Source organism: Ochotona curzoniae, unplaced genomic scaffold, assembly GCF_017591425.1.
Source record: "Ochotona curzoniae isolate NIBS_2020 unplaced genomic scaffold, NIBS_Ocur_1.0 patch401, whole genome shotgun sequence".
Lineage (NCBI taxonomy): Eukaryota > Metazoa > Chordata > Mammalia > Lagomorpha > Ochotonidae > Ochotona > Ochotona curzoniae.
The window spans coordinates 675,449-696,475 of NW_024466975.1; the positions used below are offsets into that span (position 1 = coordinate 675,449).

Sequence of the window (21,027 nt, forward strand, 5' to 3'; positions counted from 1 at the left end):
TGCTAACCATCTTCTTGTCCCCCACCACTATAACTACCTGGCTGACAGTTCCCAGATGTACCAGAGACCTAACAAAGAGCTCGATTCTGAATCCAGGGCAGAGTTGGGCAGGGACTGAAGGACTTGTAATGACGCCTGAGCCCTGGACACAGCTGTTTCTGAAGCCAGTTCTATCCTGAATTTTTCAGTGATATCCACCACCAGCACTCCCCTCCTTTAGCCTGTGAGGTAACTTCGCATCTTCTGTCACCTGTGATGGAGAGTTACAACCCTCCATCTCCATCCACAACAAGAGCATCTGCGTGCGTGAATATGAACAGGAGCATCTGGGTAAAAATCAGAGAGGGAGAGGGGAAACTGCTAGACTGGAGCTACAAGGAGGTTGTCCAATGCAGAACACGACTAAAAGAGAAAGATTCAAGACTGTGTGATGAATAATTTTAACTAACCAAATGTCTGCACATCTTTTGGAAAAACAGACATGTAATAAGTCTGTGCCTGGCTGTGGCTGACAATTTTATGTCTCAGAAAGTTGAAGGATAACACTATTATGTCTATCTTCTGGCTCAGTAGAAGCAGTCATGGTTTTGTTTTCTGTTTTTACAGAAAGGACCTTGGGTATATATTGTTGCTGGAAATTCGACCCAAATCGTTTCTTGTCTCACAAGAAAGACAAATCTTGCAAGGCAAGATTTATTTAAGAAAAGACAAAAGGAGGGCTCCGGTCACAGACACAGGAGGGGGCTCCAAGGGAAAAAGACCCGTGGAAGTGGTGTCTTTTTATGCACCACTTCAGATGGGGCTGGGGGAGGAGGTGACAAAGGGTAGAGATGAAACAAATCATTCACAACAGGCAGCGAAGATGCACCTGATCCAGAACCAAAGGCCATCAGAAGAGTGTCACTGGTGGCTTCCTTCAACAGTTCTGATGAGCTGAAAACCCAGGCACCATTTCTTTGACAGTATCCCAGAGATGGGATTAGTATGGGCTATGTCTTCTTGCTTTTGTTGTGATAAAAACTCTAAGAGATGGAAAGTGATATGTTGATTCTGTCTTTCATTTCTCCCTCAAGAGGAGACCATGCTCTTGGAAGAATAAGAGATGGGGAGAAGCATAATTTTGTGTTTTAAAAGGTAGCTTCACCAGGGATCAGAGACCTTAACTACCCATTATCCCATCTGACTCCCCACAACATGACCATACATTTTTTAGAGTCTATGAAGAACACAATAAGAATAAATTTTACTAAGTTCGAGAAAACTAGAGACAATACAACAACCTTTAAAGGAAAAGAATGCTTTCAAAAGCAGCAGCTGAGGGCTAGTTACACATTTTTGGGGTATAAAAAGTAACAAAAAAAATTCCAAAAAGACCCCATAAAGCAAACAAACAAGCAAATAAAACAATAACCCAGATCTTAGCTAATAAATTCATCCTCAAGTTTACGGGCAGTCACCCTTTATCAATCACAGCACCTCCTCCTGGGAAGCCCAACTCCATCCTCAAATTCTTTTATCAGGACCCTAAGCAGCCACAAGGAACTGAGTGAAACTGGGACGTGAGAAGGGATGCAACTGCCAGCTCTGGTGTAACAGCCCAGAGAAGTGGGGGAGCTTGGATCATACAGGCCAGGAAAAAGGAATGGAAGCCAGGGCACAAAATCCAGTGTAGACACCTAGGGGAATGGGAGCAACACGACAGATGGCACAAGGTGAAGTCTGGAAGCAGCTGAAGTGTTTCTGCAAGCACATTTCATTTTTAAAGCAAAACAAAATGTCTGTTCATCTGAGTATTGAGATAAAAGAGGGAAAAGCTTCAGAGCAGACACATAGGTTTGTCCACTCAAGGAAGATGAGGATGTAGCATTAAGTAGAGAAAGCTAAACTTCAACTCCTGGGCTGAGTTCTGCATCATTATCAAGAAAAGGATTCTTGACTGGTAAGAGCAAAACCATCTTAGCTAGAGAGGCTGATTCCAAGACAGGGGAGGAGGGATGTAAAGCTCCAGCCAGGGGTGACCTTGTCACTCGGGATACTTCCATCCCAAATTGGAGCGCCTGTGACTGGATCCTGGCTCCATGCCTGGCTCCAGCTTCCCACCCAATGGGAGGCAAAGGGTCACAGCCTACGGAGCTGGATTGCTGCCACCCATGTGGCAGACCAGACTGCCTCCACCTCTGGCCTGGCCCAGTTGTGGATGTTGCACGGGTTTGGGGGAATGAACCAGCAGATGGAAGATCTTTTACTTCCCTAGCTTTCTATCTATTTTTCAAATAAATAAAAGTGAGTTAAATAAAGGTCCACTTTAACAATATGAGGAACCGAAGGCAGTCTGTGGCTGAGATCCAGGCCCAGGCACTAGCACCTTGGGGCTGCCAGGGAACTTGCAGATGGTTTACTGAACCCTCAGGTGAGCTCAGAGCAGCCAGAGAGAACAGGAAGAAGACCAGCCAGAATATTAGAGAATGAGCAACAGCAGCCTGACTTTTAAAGAGGAGAAAAGCCAGTTCCACTCACCATGAGACTATAGAGCAGCCTGAGTAAGAAACGGAGCTGCAGTGGCCATCAGGCAGATGTCAGAACATATAGGAAAAGCAGCTCAGAGAGAAGGCAAATAACCCAGTGGAGAACAGGACAATTAAGTGAAAAGCAGACACAACCAGCCAGGAAATACAAAGGCCACCCGGCCTCCATAACAGAAGTGTCCACTCAGTAAAGATAACTGGATACAACTATTGACACAGAAGATCAGTAAAAACCAAAAGACTGGTATCAATTATTGGACAAGATGTGGGGAAATGACACTCCACTAGTGAATTTACAGCTTTCCTTAAAGAACGATTTGGTGGTACCAATTAAAATAAAACACATATTGTATTTTGTCCCAGTGATGTGACACATACACACACCAGCTTATAGAAAGTTTCGCAATAAAAGATTCTCTATTATAGTAAAGATGAAGAAAACATTGTTTTTATCTGTGCATGATTTGTCACATGCTGAAACATGAAGATACTTCAAAAGGTTCATGAAAAAGTGGAATGAGAGATGAGCAAGGAGAACAGACATTCTGCACAGCAGGAAAGATGCTGCTTGGGACACCCACACCCCACGTGCGAGGGCCCGGGCAAGTCCTGGCTCTGCTGGCCGCTCCGCTTCCCGCTTGTGCTAATGCACACCTTGGGATGACGGCTCCACAACTTGAGGCTCCTGGCTTCCACCTGGCCTAGACCCAGCTGTTGCGGGTATTTGGGGAGTGAAGTAGCAGATGGGAAATCTTTCCATTTGTCTCTCTTTCAAAGAAAATTAAAATATACCAAAATTTTTAAAAAGATAATTTTGGTGAAAAACAATTTTGAAATTCATACATACACACATATGTATATACACATACACACATATGCACTTTCTTTTCTAATATTTATTTATTTGAAAAGCAAAGAGAGAGAGAGATCTTCCATCTGTGACTATGGCCGCAATAGCTGGGACTCAACAGGACCCAGCCAGGAGCTAGGAACTTCGTCCAGGTTTCCTACTTGAGTTGGCCCATCCTCCACTGCTTTCCCAGCACATTAGCAGGGAGCTGGATCGGAAGTAGAACAGTGAAGACTTGAACTGGCACCCATATGGGATGCTGGCACTACAGGCATGGTTTAACCTCCTAGGCCACAATGCCAGCACCCACAATATGCATTTTTTATGAACTTGTTGAAGATCCCTTGCGCATTCTGACACACTGACACTGTGCAACACTAAACCATGGATAAAATTAAAGAGAATCCATATTCACATGCTATATTGAATGATTAAGATGTTAATATCTATGCTTTAAGAAAGCATTGGAGGGCCCGGCAGCGTGGCCTAGCAACTAAAGTCCTTTTCTTGAACGCGCCGGGATCCCATATGGGTGCCAGTTCTAATCCTGGCAGCCCCACTTCCCTTCCAGCTCCCTGTTTGTGGCCTGGGAAAGCAGTCGAGGACGGCCAAAGCTTTGGGACCCTGCACCTGTGTGGGATACCCAGAAGAAGTTCCTGGATCCTGGCTTTAGATCGGCATAGCATTGGCCCGTTGCATGCATTTGGGGAGCAAATCATCGGACGGAAGATCTTCCTCTCTTCTCTCCTCCTCTCTCTATATCTGACTTTCCAATAAATAAATAAATCTTTTAAAAAAGAAAGAAAGAAAGCAAGCAAGCAAGCATTGGAGTGGGCATGTAGTGCAACCGTTAAGATGCTATCTGGGGTGCCCGGCAGCATGGCCTGGCAGCTGAAGTCCTTGCCTTAAATGTGCCAGGATCCCATATGGGCGCCGGTTCTAATCCCAGCAACTCCACTTCCCATCCAGCTCCCTGCTTGTGGCCTGGGAAAGCAGTTGAGGACGGCCCAAAGCTGCACCCACGTGGGGGACCCGGAGGAGGTTCCTGGCTCCTGGCTTCAGATTGGAGCAGCACTGGCCATTGAGGTCACTTGGGGAGTGAATCATTGGATAGAAGATCTTCCTCTCTGTCTCTCCTCCCCTCTGTATATCTGACTTTGCAATAAAAATAAATAAGTCTTTAAAAAAAAAAAGATGCCATCTGGGATGCCCAGATTTCATTTTGGAGCACCTGGGTTCCAGGCCCAGCTCTGTCCCTGATTCTAGCTTCCTGTTAATATACACTGAGGGAGGCAGCAAGTGATGGCCCAAGCAGTTGGGTCACCCACATGTGGAGATCCAAATTGAGTTCCAGATTCTTGGCATCACCTGGCCCAGTCCTGGTTGTTGCAGGCATTTGAGGGGTGGCCATGTTGTCATCCTGGGCACAAAGGCACACTGAGGCAGGATGATATTGCCGGGAGGGAGAGTTGAAATAGACTAAAAGCCTATAGTCTGGAGTTACTGACTCAGGACCCAGGGGAAACTGTTGAACAACATGTGATGTGTCCTGTTCAACATATTCATTCATTCACTTATTCACTGAATCTCTCCCTCACTCACTCAACAGACAACTATTTATTATGCATCAGATATTGTACAGAAGACATAAACATGGTTCCTGCCTGACATCCAAATTGCTCTAGGCAGAAAAGAGAAAAACGCACTGTGACAGACGCCCTGATCCAGATGTTAGGGAAGCTTGGGAGAGGGACCTGACCCCATCTGTCCTCTTCAAGGTGGTTACTCTCTGTACCCATGGCCTGTCACCTTGAGAGCACAGCATTAAGCTAGGTACTACCACAGTAGGGAAATCACAAACAAGAGCTAGAAAACTCTGGTAGGCTGTAACGAAGCCATGGAAATCCATTTCCAATTACTAAAACATCCCACCCTTGGGTTGCTGGAGAAGAACCTTCAGTTTTGAGTCTCACTGAAGAACTTTGCCAAAGAGGCCTCTAGCCAGAACCAGGAGTCAGGATAAGAAAAGTGGGGCCCACACCTGAAGATGCCCAGCAAAAGCCATACCCTGCTTTTCCAGGGCAACCCTGCTCTCTCCCTCAGCCTCCAACCTCACTTATACCCTTCCCTCTGCTTTCTCTCAGACAGCTGTCTGCAGCCAAAGGACATGGGAAGCTCAAGATTCCTGAAGGTAACCTTGGCAGAACCACTCAAGGGAAGGGCCAGATGGAAGATCCCTCCTAGGTGAGCTGCCAGAGGCAGGTGGCCAGTTGGTTTCCTGTTCTCAGCTGACAAGACCTTTCAGGCCTGCTCTCTCCCTGTCCCCAGTGGGTGCCCCAATGCTCTCTTTGTCACCCAGGAGAAAAACCGAGATGCATAGGTCTCCCAGTCCTTGTGACTGTGTGACCCGGGCAGATGTTTCACTCAGTGTTCTACTCTGATTAATGAACAAAGAGACTACATAAATTCTAAAAGGTCTTCCAGCTTTGACAGGTGACACATGTTAGCTGTGTGTGCATGTTCCTCCTGAGAGTGTGCACTGTTAAAAGGGATTTCAAGGAATTAGCATTGCAACACAGCAGTTTAAGCCAACTCTTAGGATGGCAGGACCCCATACTGAAGTGTTGGTTCAAGTCCTGACTGCTCCACTTTCCATCCACCTCCCTGCTAATGCACCTGAGAAGGCATGAGATAACAGCCCAAAATCTTGGGCCCCTGCCACCCATAGGGAAGACTCAGATAGATTTCCAGGCTTCCTCATGGAAGGCCTGGATATTATGGACATCTGAGGAGCAAACCAGCACATAGAAGATCTATCACTCTGCCATTCAGATCAATCAATCATAAAAAAGTGAACATCTGGGTCCGATATGGTAGCTTAGTGGCTAAGCCCTCGCCTTGCATGCACTGGGATCCCATATGGGAGCTGGTTCATATCAACGCTGCACTTCTCTTCCAGCTCCCTGCTTGTGGCCTCAGAAAGCAGTGGAGGACAGCCCAGAGCCTTGGGACTCTGCATCCCTGTGGGAGACCCGGAAAGAAGCTCTTGGCTCCTGGCTTCAGATTGGCTGAGCTCTGGTTGTTGCGGCCACTTGGGGAGGAAGCCAGGGGATGGAAGATCTTTCCCTCTGTCCTTCCTTCTCTTTGTGAATCTGCCTTTACAATAGAAATAAATAAGTATTTTTTTAAAAGTTAACATCTTCATAAAATAAATCATTTCAAAAAGGACAATATAAATGAGCTGATGGTGAAATTTCAGGCGCCAGAGGATTTCCTTGTGTAAGAAGGGTCCTGGAAGGAACCCTCCCTTGAGACTGACCTCTTTAATGATGATCGGGACAGCACCTGTGCAGCCTGGTTCATGGCTCGGACCCACGCGTTCATGTCCTCCTGGGTGTCGGCACTGAAGTAGTAGGTCCTCATGCCCGACTGCTCGGCCTGCGAGCCCCCTGCGGAGCTGTTGTAGATGAGTGCTCGCATCCCTGTGTGCACCGCCTGAGAACACAGAGATGGAAATCCAGGTTAGCGCAGGTTGGCTCAGGGCCTAAATGAGGAGGCACTCTGACTGGCATCCTCTCTGTGCACAGCCGAAAAGCTTGCGTAACACCAGCTGGTCCCCCACAACCTGGGAAATGCGCAGGCTATATTCCTCTTCCCACTCCTCACTGTGGAGGCCATGTAGCTATGCCTGCTCCTATTTACCTTCTCCTGCTTAGCGAGGGGCCAAGGTTTCTCACTTTCTCTAGATGCACTCTTGGGAATCGACAATTCGATCCTTCTGTAGCCTGTAATCCCTGCTTTGGCTAGTTCAGAGAAGAACTGAATTGGAGTGGGACATAGTGCTTGGTTAAGATGACAAACCAAGCACCTCGGTTCAGGTTGCAGCTCCCCTGCTGCCTCATGCCTCCTGCCTCCTGGGGGCAGCCAGTATGGGAGACTCAGATTGAATTCCTGGCTCCAGATTTACCCTGGCCCAGTCCCAGCTGCTGTGAATTTTCTCTATGGCTCCCCTTTTCTTTGCCTTTCAAATAAATAAAGCAACATTGTTTAAGAAAGAAATGAGCCAGCATTGTGGTGTACCAGTTTAAATCACCCTCTCTAATACTGACATGTCATATGGACATGGCTGTGTTTCCTAGCTGTTCCACTTCTGATCCAACTCCCTACTAATGGTCTGGGAATGCACTGAAGGATGGCCCAACTACTTGGGTTCCTGGGCGAATATCAATGGCCCAGAACTGGTCAATTCTGCCATCTGGGTATTAACCAGCAGATGAAAAATCTTTCTCTTTTGCTCTCTCGTAAATAAAACTTTTTTTTTTTTAAGAGGAAAAAGAACTGAGTCAAAACCAGCTGGACATCAGGCACCTTGGTGCAGGTGTTGCCTAGTATCACTGTTTGGACATGGCATGTGATTTATGTCCATTGAGGCAGCTGATGTCTCTCCACAAGAGGTATGATGAAATTCAACGGAGCTGATTGACATTTGATTAAGAATTTTTGTTTTAATTAGAAAGGTAGGTTTACAGAGAGGAGATACAGAGAGAAAAATCTTCCATGTGCAGGTCCACTTCCCAAGTGGTCACAATGGCCAGAGTTGAGTCAATCCGAAGCTAGGAGCTACTTCTGAGTCTCCCATGCAGGCTTTGGGCCATCCTTGACTGCTTTCCCAGGCCACAGGGAGGTGGATGGGAAGTGATACAGTTGAGCATGAACCAGCATCTATCAGAGTTCTGGGCACGTGCAAGAGGAGGATTTAGCCACTGAATCATCGTGTTGGGCCCAGTTGACTAAGATTTCTTGTGCATCTCGTGTGGGCTTCTGTTTCAAAGTGCTTTCATGCATAACCTTACAAAGAAGCTGGGAATGGGGTAGGAGGGATGACTACTGAAGACAAACCAGGATGGTTTGTAAACTGGAGGCAACACAGAACAGCTGAGGTCTGTCTAAATTTGCAAAATAAATAAATAAATAAATAAATAAATAAATAAATAAATAAATAAATCTACATAGATGCTGATGTATAAAGAGGAAAATTTATTAAAGGCCTACCATAATATGTCTCCTGGGTACTTCCACATCTCAAATTTCATTTTAATCCCAACAGCGTTGAGAAATTAGCTCTAGAGATACGATCTCTGAGAGGTTAAGTAACTCCCAGGTTTCTACATCTGGCAACAGATTCACCACGGCGCTCACATTTACCTAACGCCATTTCTTTTACACACTTGTCCTCTCTGTGCCTTCTCTCAAGTTTACAAGAACAGGTACTTGTTTTGTTCTAAAGTGTAACCCCAGGAGCAGTACATGGCACATAGTAGATGTTCCATAACTATCTGTTGAATGAATGAAGTATTGGAGCCAAGGCCTGACACTGCGTGCAGACTCCTCTGTGCAGTGCTTCCAGTTCCTACCCAGAAGTGAGAGTGATGCAACAGGGCATTCACTGACCCCCTAAGCTAGAACCAGAAAGAAAGGTAGGTCCCATGCAAGGGCCAGAGGAAGCAAAGTAAGAAACAATTGAAAGCTGGAAAATGACATGCTTTCATAACGGATGGCTGAAAAGCTCTCAGCTGATGCTTCAGCATTTACCCCTGCTCCCCACACTCCTACCACCCAGGTCCAAATGCACAGTAAGAACGGCCGTCTTCCCACATTTACAAACATGAGTCCATCCAGCCCAGTGCCAAGGGAAACTAACCAAATTTTGCCTGCAAAGATTTCTAACAGAAGCCAGTGCAAACAGAATTTCCTTCTCACCATGGAAGGGGGTTCAGTCAGCGTCCCAGGACAGATTCCTCCTATTTTAGTTACATGGAGATGTGGTAATATGAACAGAAAGCGAAGGGACTGTGCACATCTTATGCATCATCAGAAATTCTTGGAAATGTTCCCTTCCACAATGATTTCCGTTAAGATTTCTAACACACTCTTAGCCTGTTCTGCTCAGTTGCAGAGGGTTCTGGAACAAGTGTTGACCCATCAGATATAAACACAAGGAGCCCTTTAATTTGCAACCAAGAAAGTCTCTACTGTGTAAGAACTTGTGGAGCCAAACTGGTCCAGCCATCATCATGGTACATACCTCAACCTTCAGGCCCAGGTTTGCAATTCTGTCTCCAAATGAGTCTGGGAGATAACCACTGTTATAAAAGTTACCAACAGGGCCCAGTGTCTAGTAGCTAAAATCCTCACTTTTTTTTTTTTATTGGAAAGGCAGATATACAGAGAGAAGGAAAGACAGAGAGGAAGGTCTTCCATCTGATTATTCATCCCTCAAGTGACCGCAATGGCTGGAGTTACGCCAATCCAAAATCAGGATGCAGGAACTTCCTCCAGGTCTCCCCCACATGCGTATAAAGTCCCAAGGGCTAGGGCCGTCCTTGATGCTTTCCCAGGCCACAAGCAGGGAGCTGGACAGGAAGTGGAGCTGCCGGGATTAGAACCGGTGCCCATAAGAGTTCTCGGCACATTCAAGGCAAGGACTTTAGCTGCTAGGCCACCATGCCGGGCCCCAAATCCTCACTTTGTATAAACCAGAATCCCATATGGGCACCGGTTCATATCCTGGCTGCTCCACCTCCCAGCTGGCTCCCTGCTTGTGACCTGGGAGAGCAGTAGAGGATGGCCCTGTACTTGTGTGGGAGACCTAGAAGAAGCTCCTGGCTCCTGGCTTCAGATCAGACAGCTACAGCCTTTATAGCCACTTGGGGAGTGAACGGGCAGATAGAAGCTCTTTCTCTCTGTTTTTCCTTCTCTCTAGATAACTGGCTTTCCAATAAAAATAATTAAATCTTTTTTAAAAAATCCTTTTATTTACAAAAAGGGTAATTTTTATTTTAAAAATTGAAACCAAGTTATTGCTATAATAGCAAGTACTTAAAAGAGAATAATGGCTTCAATTTGGATGGATCAATATATACATTAGTATGCTTTAAAATTACATGGACATTAAATTGTAATTCACATGGAGAAAACCTTGGTTCTTAGAAGACAGAATAAATTCAATGTTTTATTACCATCAAATATTATTAATTTAGGTAACCTTTTGGTCTAACTAATTTAAAAGATCCTCGTGGGAGACCCAGAAGAAGCTTCTGCACCCTGGGCTTTGGATCAGCTCAGCTCTGGCCATTGCAGCCACTTTGGGGAGTGAGCCAGCAGACGGGGCATCTTACTCTCTGTAAAATCTGATTTCCCACGGCCCGGCGCGACAGTGTAGTAGTTAAAGTCCTCGCTTTGAATGCACTGGGATCCCATACGGGTGCCAGTTCTAATCCCAGCAGCTCCTCTTCTCATCCAGCTCCCTGCTTGTGGCCTGGGAAAGCAGTCAAGGACAGCCCAAAGCCTTGGGACCCTGCACCCGTGTGGGAGACCTGGTAGGAGCTGCTGGCTTCAGACTGGCTCAGCTCCAGCCATTGCGCTCACTTGAAGAGTGAATAATCAGATGGAAGGTCTTCCTCTCTGTCTCTCCTCCTCTCTGTATATATCTGACTTTCCAATAAAAATAAATAAATCTTTTTTTAAAATCCTTTAAAAAAATTACCCATTGTTGCAAATTTATTTATTTTTTCTTCTTCTTCTTCTTCTTTTTTTTAATTTTATGGCACAATTCCACAGGGTCTGGGATTCCCCCTTCCTCAAATTCTCACCCCTGACAGATTTTCCCCATATTATTATGCTATTTAAGTGTGCCCTGATATTGCTGGTACAGACAATGTCAGACAGTCCAGCATCCCATTGTCTAGATATGTCCAACAGTTTCATTGGGAATCCATTCAATTTCAAAGCAGGGATGTACATTGGTTGTATCTTCATATGTGGATACAGTAGTCTCTACTAAGCTATCACTATACATTCCAATTTGCATGATGGCTTCCTTATATTAGAACATATGGTATTTGTCCTTTTGGGATTGACTTCTGAATCATGCAATGGACTGCTGGCAAGTGCCATGTGCTCACTCACTCAGGCCTCTGAAGAACAGGGCTCCATGTCCATTGTGCCTGTGCTTGGTCATAGAAGACATATCAAGTGAGAAGGCAAGGAGTTCCCTTTTCATCTAGCCACATGAAACAAGTCTAAGGTGCCCTGAACCCTAGCAAGACACTGCAGCCACAGTCTCATGTCAGAGATGGCCCCTTCCACCCCGTACTCTGTTCTCCAGTTAACACAATCCCCCTGGGTAACTTGACGTGGACTTTGAATAGAAAGCAGCCTATGCCTAAAGGAAATGAGGTTGTGAGCAAGGAAGAATTTACCTGGAAAACACAGCAGCCCTAGGATTCGACTGTTCTGGTGACTCTGAGAGCTCAGTTTCCGATAACACCACCACTGAAGGCAGCCAGACTCTTCTTACCTCCAAAGTCAGCCATAAGAACGAAGAAACCAAAACGGAAAAATACAGGAGCACCCAAAAGCCAGGGCCCATGAACTGATTCATTCTCCAACTTACTCCTTCTATAACACTGCATCGCTTATTGACTGTTTACTGCGTGAGAGGCATTGCACAGGGAGGTGCAGAGACTTCAGACAGGAGCATGCCTGTTGATAACCAGGTGCATGAGAAAGGCCATGGATAAGCCACTGCAGGTGTTTTCAGGAAAGGCAGGCTGTCATAGGAGGTGACAGTGGTCACATGGCCTAACCTGGAGAGGCACTCAGCTGAGCTGCCATACATACAGTTACTTAAGCAGGAGTGGTGAAGAGGCAGGTAAGGCCCCGAGATAGACAAAAGCACAGGGTGCCTCAAGATGAGGCCAGCATGGGAGAAAGAGAAAGGATGGTGACATGAAGTGAGTTTTCTGAAATGGGCAGCAAGTGACCGACCAACAGAGCCTTACAGGACATGTTAGCTTTTTGTCTTCATTTGAAAAACTCTGTGAGAAGCTATGAAAAGTGTTCACAGAGAGGTAATGTGATCAGACTCGAGCTGGCTGTGATGGCAGAAGCAGCTGAGGGGAGAGAGGTTGGTAGGCTACTGCAGGACTACAGGTAAGAAATCACAATGTGGGTGTAAACTGAGCATGCACGGAACTATTACATGAGGTCAGCAGAGCTCACGCTCAGGAGGTGAAGGAACGACAGGTGTCAAGGTCAGGGTTTTCAGGTTTGGGCTGACATTATGGTTAACGGATTAAGCTGTCTCCTGCGGTGCCAGCATCCTATGCTGGAGCACCAGTTTCAGTCCGAGATGCTCCACTTCTGACTCATCTCCCTGCTGCTGTGCCTGGGAAAGCAATGAGGAGGGCCCAGGTGCTTGGGCCCTGCCATCCATGCGGGAGATCTTAGTGAAGTTCCAGCTTCCTGACTCTAGCACGGCCCTGTCCCAGTCATTGCAGCCATGTGGGGAATCAACCAGCAGCTCAAGATCGCTCTCTGTTTCTGCCAGTCTGCTTTTCAAATAAATAAAATAAATATTTAACAAAAAAAAACCTCAGCTTTTTAAATTTTTTTGCATAGAGGTGCTTATTTGTTAAAGTTAAGAAAAGGAACCTCTTGCATCTAGCTTGTGGGCAGACAGCAAACAGCAAAGTGGCAGGGGTAAGAACCTGGGCATTCAGAGTCAGTGAGAAGTCCAAAGTTGGCTCTGCCTCTCACCAACTTGACAAATAATTCAGCTTCCTCATGCCTCTGTTTCCTCATCTTTAAAGTGCCTCTGTGATAGGAGCCCTGTAAGGTGGCATGGCATGAAAAGCTGTTGAGTTTATGTGTGCAGCATCTCACAGCCTGGCACTTGCAAGGCTGAGGTAGACAGGCGCAGTCACTTGAATGACCAAGGGAGTTGGCTGAACAGCTTGCAGTTTACTTTACAACTGTTCTCCTCCCTTCCCCAATGCTGACCGACAGGTGACTACGTACAGAATGCAAGCAAGCCGGAGCCCACTGGACCTTGAACTGTGTAAGCACTGTCATTTTCCACGGCCTCTTTTATGAAGGGCTACAGAATGCCACCTGGAAACCAGTCAGTGGGCCGGCACTTCTGCTCATGTTGAGTATTTATCCACTCTGGGTAAATAAAGTCCCTACTTGACATCAGTGACTCACATCTCTGGAAGTACAGAACAAAGGTACATAACATATGTCCAGAAGTGACCCTACAGGGCAACCTGAAGGACAAGCTGAGGAAAAGGCTTCCAGGCTGTGTCTGAAGCACAAGCAAAGACCTGTGGCAAGAAATGGCCTGAGTCCCAGGTGAGCCCACAGATCACAGAAGGCCAGCTGGTCAGTGCAGAATAGCTGCTTTCACCTCCAGCCTTGCTTGGCTGCTGCCATGGTCCTAGAGAGATCTGGGCCCACTTCCCACCAGCCTCTCTCACAATGGCAGTGGAAAAAGAGTGTAAGGAGAGGTCTGCACTACCCTTCGGGCTGTGCTGATCGTCACAAGCACTTGGAGCGCTTGCACACAAGGTGCAAGAGTAACCAGGGTGCTGGGTAAGGGAGAGCTTCCACCCTGGATTCAGAGAAGAACCAACCCCAGAGGCAGTTACAATGCTCAAGACACAAAACACTGCCATCTCTGACAGACCCAAAGACAAGGCTCAGGGCTGTGCCCCGGGCCCATGCTCCAGTCCTAACAGAATAATGCTATAGTCCAAAGGAAAGGAGGACTTCTAGACTCAGCAATGCCTCCCACCTTTTACAGAACCAGCTCAGTCGCCTGCCACATCTGGCTGCAGAAACTCCCCTTGGCTCTCACAACTCTTAGTGACCCAGCAAGCACATGATGCTATCTGCTTCCCAAAGATTTAGGGAACATTCTTGATGAAGTATTTCTAAGGAATGCTAAAAAAAGAAAAGGAAAAAAAAAATCTGAGACATAAAATATGTTTTCCTAGAATCTCTTTTCACACCTCCCAGTAAAGTATCAAGAGGAAATATAGTTACCATAAGTTACTTTGTGAAAGTTTCAAATGCTCTCCCTCTTCCCCCAGCCCTCACCCCAAACTCACACACAACACTATATAACCTAAATGCCCAGTGGGAAATGTTCAACCCCAGCAAGGAGGGATTTCCAACAAAGCCTGGTAGGCTGCAAAAGGCTGGTCTGAAAGTCAATGACACACTATCTTCCAAGAGTGTTCCCAAAATGATACAATGAAGGTCAACACAAACTGCCTCCCACCTGCTGCAACGTGCAGGCAGATGACCCAGAGAAGACATGGAAGAAGAGAAAGGAAGAGAAAGAATTCATCCCCACTGCTTGTAATTCAATGGGAAGAAGACAGAATTCAGGCCCAGGATGTAGGTCTCCACCTCAATGACTCTGGGCAGTTCTTAAACTCCTAAGATCCTCACATCTCTTTTCAATGAAATAACACTAGTAATACTGACCTTACAGGCTAACTATGACCACTCAGTGAGGTGACATGTATCAACTTATTTCACACAGAAACAGTGGAGAAATGCTGGGGAGTACCGAGGGACACACAAGGATGGCTCAGACTGGCCAATGAACAGAACTGAAGCACCAGCTCGGCTCCAAAGTTGAAGCAGGAAGACAATACGACTGACTCTGCCCTGACCCACAGACTCCAGGTCAAGAGGTTGGCCAGGACTGTCACCTTGTGAAAGCCTTCACACACTGAGGACCAACTGCAAACACCACAGACATACAGGGCACTTTCCCTCAACCCTTCCAGCGAGCAGTGGGCATCTTAGCCTTTACTTATCAATGTTCCTCTGCTTACAGCTGGAAAATATGACTGCTCAGCCTGCTTCATCTACTTCCTGTCTCGTCCTCATCTTGTATCCCCAAGCAGCAGAGGTAGTGGAGAAGGGGTCCCAAACCCCAGCTGGAAGTGCACAGCATTGCCCTGCGTTCTCAGCAGCCGTCAGTCTGTGCCCTTGGCTCCTGGCACCAACAGCCACATGCTGCCAGGCTCTCTGGGACCTTCCACTCTGTCTGTAAGGTAGGCTTGCAACCACCAGCCCACCTCACCCTCACCACTACTGGAAGGGAAGGAATCCATGGAGGTCAACAAGGATTCCCCAAGTTGGCCCAAACCAATTCCCAGAGTCTTCCTACCTGACCTCCTAGGTGTCATCATTTAGCAACGACTTCTGTTCACTGTAAATGGGATGGCACCAAGGAAGTAGGAGTTTTACTTGTGGGAATCTTCAACAATCCATAAAATAAATCAACTTTCATTGTAATTGCTTTTTAACAACATTAAGCCAGTGTAGACAAACCAGCACCCCACTTGCACTACCCACCCTCAATATGAGTTTTCATAAACAGTTACTATGAACCTGCCCTGAGGGCTCTTCAATTGTACCAGGTGGTTGGGTAGTACTTAGATTACTCAATTGGTGATTAAAAAGCCCAACAAAGGCCATACTCCTATCAGATACATCATCGCAAGACCAATAGCGACAGCAAAGCAGGAATCTTGATGCTTGAACAGAGCTGGGGGACTTCACAAAGCCCAGATCCAAAAGAAGGTATTGATACGACATTATTGTTTACATAATTTGACCTTTATGAACCCGAGTCTGAAACTCTTGCCTTGTAACTTCTCTCCCACTTCCCCACAGCCCTATTGCAAAGCACTATCTTTTATGGAGACATTTTTGAGAACTCGAGGTTTTGAAGGAAGAGGTGGAACTTCAGAGAAGGGGTGGTACCTTAAAGGAGTACTTGCGACTGATGCGATCCTCAGGTGCCACAGGTGAGATCACATAGCTGGGCAGAGGGATGCTCCCCAGGACAGCTTCTTCTCGGCTATCTTTGAGTGGAAAAGCACATTAGAACCAGCATCAGGCTCCCTCTGTCCACCCAGCACTACAGCAGCTCCCTCTTCACCAATCACTTAGTGCTCTCTGGGCATCTTCATGCCAATGCTGGAATTACAAGGGTGTTTCGGGGGGGACCATCTCCCAGAGGACACGTGCTGGCATGTCAACACACTTAGCCGCTGACTCAGCAAGTGCTGAGGGCACACACAGGCAAGAGTGGCACACAGCCTGGGCAAGTCAAGAAGGCTGCAGAGGAGGTGGACACTTGGGGTAGTGGTTAAGACAGAAGGTGAGACACTCACATCCCACCTTGGAACCACCTGGGATTGAGCTCCTGTCCTGATTCCAGGTTTCTATTGCTGTGCACTGTGGGAGGCAGCAGGTGATAGCCCAAGTGGTTGGGTCCCCATCACCCACATGATGGACCCAGACTGAGTTCCCAACTCCTGGCTTCAACCTATCTTGGCCCTGTCCATTGTGGATATTTTGGAACTGAACCAACTGATGGAGGCTCCCTCCATCTGTCTGTCTTTCTGTCTGCAAAGTAAAAGAAACACATTAATAAATAATTTTTAAAAGTAAAGGAGGTAATGGGATGGAGAAAGAAATTCTGGGTGGGGCAAATCTAAAAAGCGACTCCTACTTTGTACTTCTGTCCATCCTCAAAGCCATTCTCATGACAGTAACCACTTAATATACAAAGGCAGTGCTTGCTGATTTCTTCACTGGACACAAAACAAAGTGTAAATTCTCCTGCTTATCTGTGGCAGCCCTTTCATTTCAGCTCTCTCACCTCCCAAGCCTTATCTCCTAGGAAAAAAATCCTCCATGCAAGACCCACCTGCCATTCCATCTTTCGCCTGTAGAACTTAACTAACATCCACACTGGCAAAACTAATTCATGCTTAAAAGGCCAAGCCAAACCCTCTCTCTTCTAAGAAGTCTCCCTAGATTTCTCAGAATGGGATTCACTTCTTCCTCTCCATGAACTCTGTAAGCATTTTGAATGTCTTCTAAAATCCCTATAACTGTCTAGCCTTGTCTTAAGAGCAAGTCATCTGACTCTCTCAATGTCTGAGATATCTTCTAACCAGTGCAAGGCCCTAGCTTTACTACTGGGCTTCATAAAATCAGCTGCCCTTCCAGACCCATACAGGGATAAATCCAAAAGACAGATTACAGGTTGCAATGATTTGCCCACACTTCCTGCTTCTCTAAATTGCCTCAAAGGTGAGTGCCTACAAGTGTGTCAGAAGCTGAGTCGACTATGAATCATAGGACTCTAAGTAGTGAGTGAACTGGATTCTAACTCAGCGGATTAAGCATTCAATGCCAGGACCAATAAAACACAAGTCCCCAACTGTCCACATGTATTAAGGTGACTATTTTGACAAGGAAATAGGCTATTGGTCCAATGACTGGATCTAAGAAGACCATTATTTGTGTCCCTTTACCACCCTCTCCAGCATAAGGAACCCTTGGTAGCCTGAGCCTCAACTCACCTTTATAGTAAAATAAGCAGTAATCAGCAAGCACAAACCACCTCCTTTTCCACAGCCTCATCCCAGAACTGTCCTGCAAAGTAAAGAAAACTGCTTAGGACCATTTCAGAGTAGACTGCTCCACCACCCCCGTAACATGCCAACCGGACCTAGGCAACAAACTTGCTCATATTTTTATTTACTGAGTCTTCCTCTTAAACATCAGTGAATGTTTTATTGATACCTATTCAATGATGAAAGTTTTTTTGGTTAGTTTTTCCTTTTTTTGGTTTTTGTCTCCTAGAAGCAAATTAATATAATATACCTTCTGTTAGAAAGGAAAATGTGAGCTAAAAAAAAAAACTCATTGAAAAAGGAATCAATTCTTAACTAAAAGAGTTATTGTTTTAAAGATTTATTTATTTATTTGAAAGTCAGCAAGAGAAAGAAGGAGAGAGAGAACCCATTGATTCACTGACCAAACCAAAATGGCTACAACAGCCAAAGTTGGGCTAGGATAAAGCCAGGAGCCAGGAGCTTGGCAGAGTTTGTTTGCTTGTTTGTTTGTTTTTAAAGAAACAAAGGTGTTGTGCTATACCGTTTCTTCATTATTGCAGATAGAAACACTGAAGTTATGTGCTACTGAACACATTTTAAACTGGCTAATTAAGTAAGACAAAGTTCTCATTTCACTGAACCTCGTTCTCTTCCATCAGGGACTTTACTGTGTTTTCTTGCAACAACCTGTGAAGAGATCTTCTGCTCTGAATTTTTTTAAAAAAAATTATTTATTTATTTTTATTGGAAAGGAAGATCAGATTTATGAAGAGAAGGAGAGACAGAAAGATCTTCCATTTGCTGGCTCACCCCTGCAGTGGCCTCAACAGCTGGAGCTGAGCCAATCTGAAGCCAGGAGCCTCTTCCGGGTCTCCCACATGGGTGCAGAGTCCTAAGACTTTGAGCCATCCTCTACAGTTTTCCCAGGCCACAAGCAGGGAGGCAGAAGGAAAGTGGAGCAGCTGGGACACAAACTGCTGCCCACAAGGGATCCCAGCCCTTGTGCAGTGGAGGATTAGTCAACTGAACCATCAGGTCAGGCCCTCTAAATTGTCTCATAACAATAATCCGTATTTATTCACCTGCAAAGGACATCTTCATGTTTCTGAATAATATTCTAGGCAGGTATGGTGGCACAGCAGTTTGAGCCACCCCTTGAGATATATCCACATTCCATATTGGAATGGCTGGGATTGGGTTTCCACTTTTGATCCAGCTTCTTGCTAATGCACATTCTTAGAGACAGCCCAGTGGCTTAAGAGCTTGGGTCCCTGCCATCCACATGGGAAAACTAGATTGAAGTTCCTGGTCCATCTATAGCTATTGTAGGCATTTGGGTACTGAAACAGTAGATAGAAGATGTGTCTATTTCTCTCCCATTATCTTGTCCTGCCTTTCAAATACATACATAAATAAACTTCTTTAAAAATAACATTTTAAATAACTGTGAAAATTCAAACACCAAGGCCAAGGTGGGAAAACAGTAACAAAATGAGGTCAGTGTTGTCCCAAACCTAGATGTTCTGAACCAGCAGAGATAGCTGCTAAAAATGGTCTCCCTTCTACAGAAGTTTTTGACATAGCTTGAGTTTTTAAAAAAAAGAAAAAAAGAAAATAAGAAAGGAAAATTTCTAAACTGACACATGAAGTTTATTTATACTTCATTTCACTAAAATGATTTTATTCATTCATCAATCTTATTGAATGCAAACCGACCAGATGATTTCTATGGTCTTGGCATATGTTATTTGCATCATTCAGAGAACCCATATCCACCTGCCACATCTGGTTCAGACATCACTTCCTGTGGGGAGTCTCTCTGGGCTTCCCAGGCACAGCCACACCCCACCGTGTGCCTGCAGCACCCTATTCCACACAGCCCCCAGTTACAGCACACAGAAGGGCCTGGGCTGGTGGGAGAGAGTTCTTTGCAATCTCTAGCCTCTCCCTTCACAGTTCAAAGGAACATCCTTCATGGGACAGGGGTGCAAATGGAAGAAGTAAATGAAATTATGTGAGATGAGCAGAGAGGAAAGGAGAATAAAAGAGCCATGAAGGAAATCAGTAGCGCAAGAGAGGGTGTTGCCCAAGAAACACCTGATAGATGAGAACAAGGGTTGTGGGAGGTACCACGGGGAGCAGAAGAGTGGTGTGGGTATTTGTGTTAATGCCCTTCTCTGCCTTTCCATAAGGACCTTACTAACACTGATATCATTGCTCTTGATTTATTATGATGTGTATTTGTGAGGGTAGGGATTTTATAACATTTTGGTTTCTGGGTTGAGTGACTTTGTGACAGGAAGGGAGGGTGGAAACCATATACTATTCATCTCTTTAAACCTGCTGTGGGAGCACTGAGGACAGGGCAGACACTTGGGGAAGGGATAAATGGATAGCAAGGGAAGAAGGAAGGCAACAAGAGATGAGGTCTCCGGCGTAGGGAGCTAACATCTTGGCTATGGCCAGATGACCAAAGGCATCAACTGGAGGTGCCACTGGCCCCAGGACAGAGAAGGTGGTCCTGGGTGGGTAAGGACATAGGAGGAGCTGGCCATGGTGCTGAGGAGCCTCCATTACTCCGATGAAGAACAAGCTGCATGGGGGGTGGGGAAAGGGGAAGACCACGGAGGAGGGGAGACAATGATCTGAGTCTGGCCAGCCTGGTATGTGAGGTGCTGTGGAGCTAGATGCGTGTGCAAGACAAAGGCCAGAGGAAAGGACAGCATTTTTTCAGCCCAGTGACAACAAAGACTCTTTTTCATCAGAAAGGCAAGAGCTGGCAGAGAACTAGCAGTAAGGCTGGATTTATACTATCTACCCACTGAGGCCTGTGCCACTGACAGCATCAGAAGCTAAGAGGGTCAAGTGGGTTTGGGGATAGAAACTGTAATAATTGAGCACACCATCTACTTAGAACTACAAACAGCAGACTCCTGAGCACACAGGGCAGAATCCACATGCCTAAGGCAAACTCAGCAGCAAGGCTTGCATGCCTGGTCCCAGCCTAAGTGGAAGGGGCAAAGAACAGCCTCAACAGGGCCAGTCCCCTCAGCCTCCTCACCTGTTTGTGCAGCCAGCCCCGCACCACCACTGGAACACTGAGGTTTCTTCGAATGGCCTGTTCTCTCTTCCCGAAGCTGTGTACTTTATTGCTGGACTTTATGATCTAGGAAGAAGCAGACTTCAACTCCAGCAGCGGCAGGGAGGGGAACACACACAAAGCACTGGTACATGAGGAGGGATGCTAGCTGCTCTGCTTTGCTATAAGCACCCTCTGATCAGAAGCACAGCAGAGAGACAGAGAATGATGGGCTCATGGCCATAGCACTCTAATTAAAAGGCAAGTCCGAGACTTGGCAAGTCTCCTGGTCTGGTC

At 46.1% G+C, this 21,027-nt stretch overlaps 1 protein-coding gene across 3 annotated transcripts in view; it reads right to left on the reverse strand.

Moving 5' to 3' along the window:
- LOC121167620 (pleckstrin homology domain-containing family A member 7) overlaps positions 1–21,027 on the reverse strand; it is a 67,789-nt gene that overhangs the window by 46,236 nt on the left and 526 nt on the right. For all 3 annotated transcript variants that reach the window (XM_040997165.1, XM_040997164.1, XM_040997163.1), the window contains exons 2-5: positions 20,713–20,817; positions 17,616–17,688; positions 16,003–16,103; positions 6,695–6,870 (exon numbers count right to left, since the gene is read on the reverse strand). In XM_040997165.1, the coding sequence (XP_040853099.1) occupies positions 6,695–6,870; positions 16,003–16,103; positions 17,616–17,688; positions 20,713–20,817 (455 nt within the window). The remainder of the gene's footprint in view (positions 1–6,694; positions 6,871–16,002; positions 16,104–17,615; positions 17,689–20,712; positions 20,818–21,027) is intronic.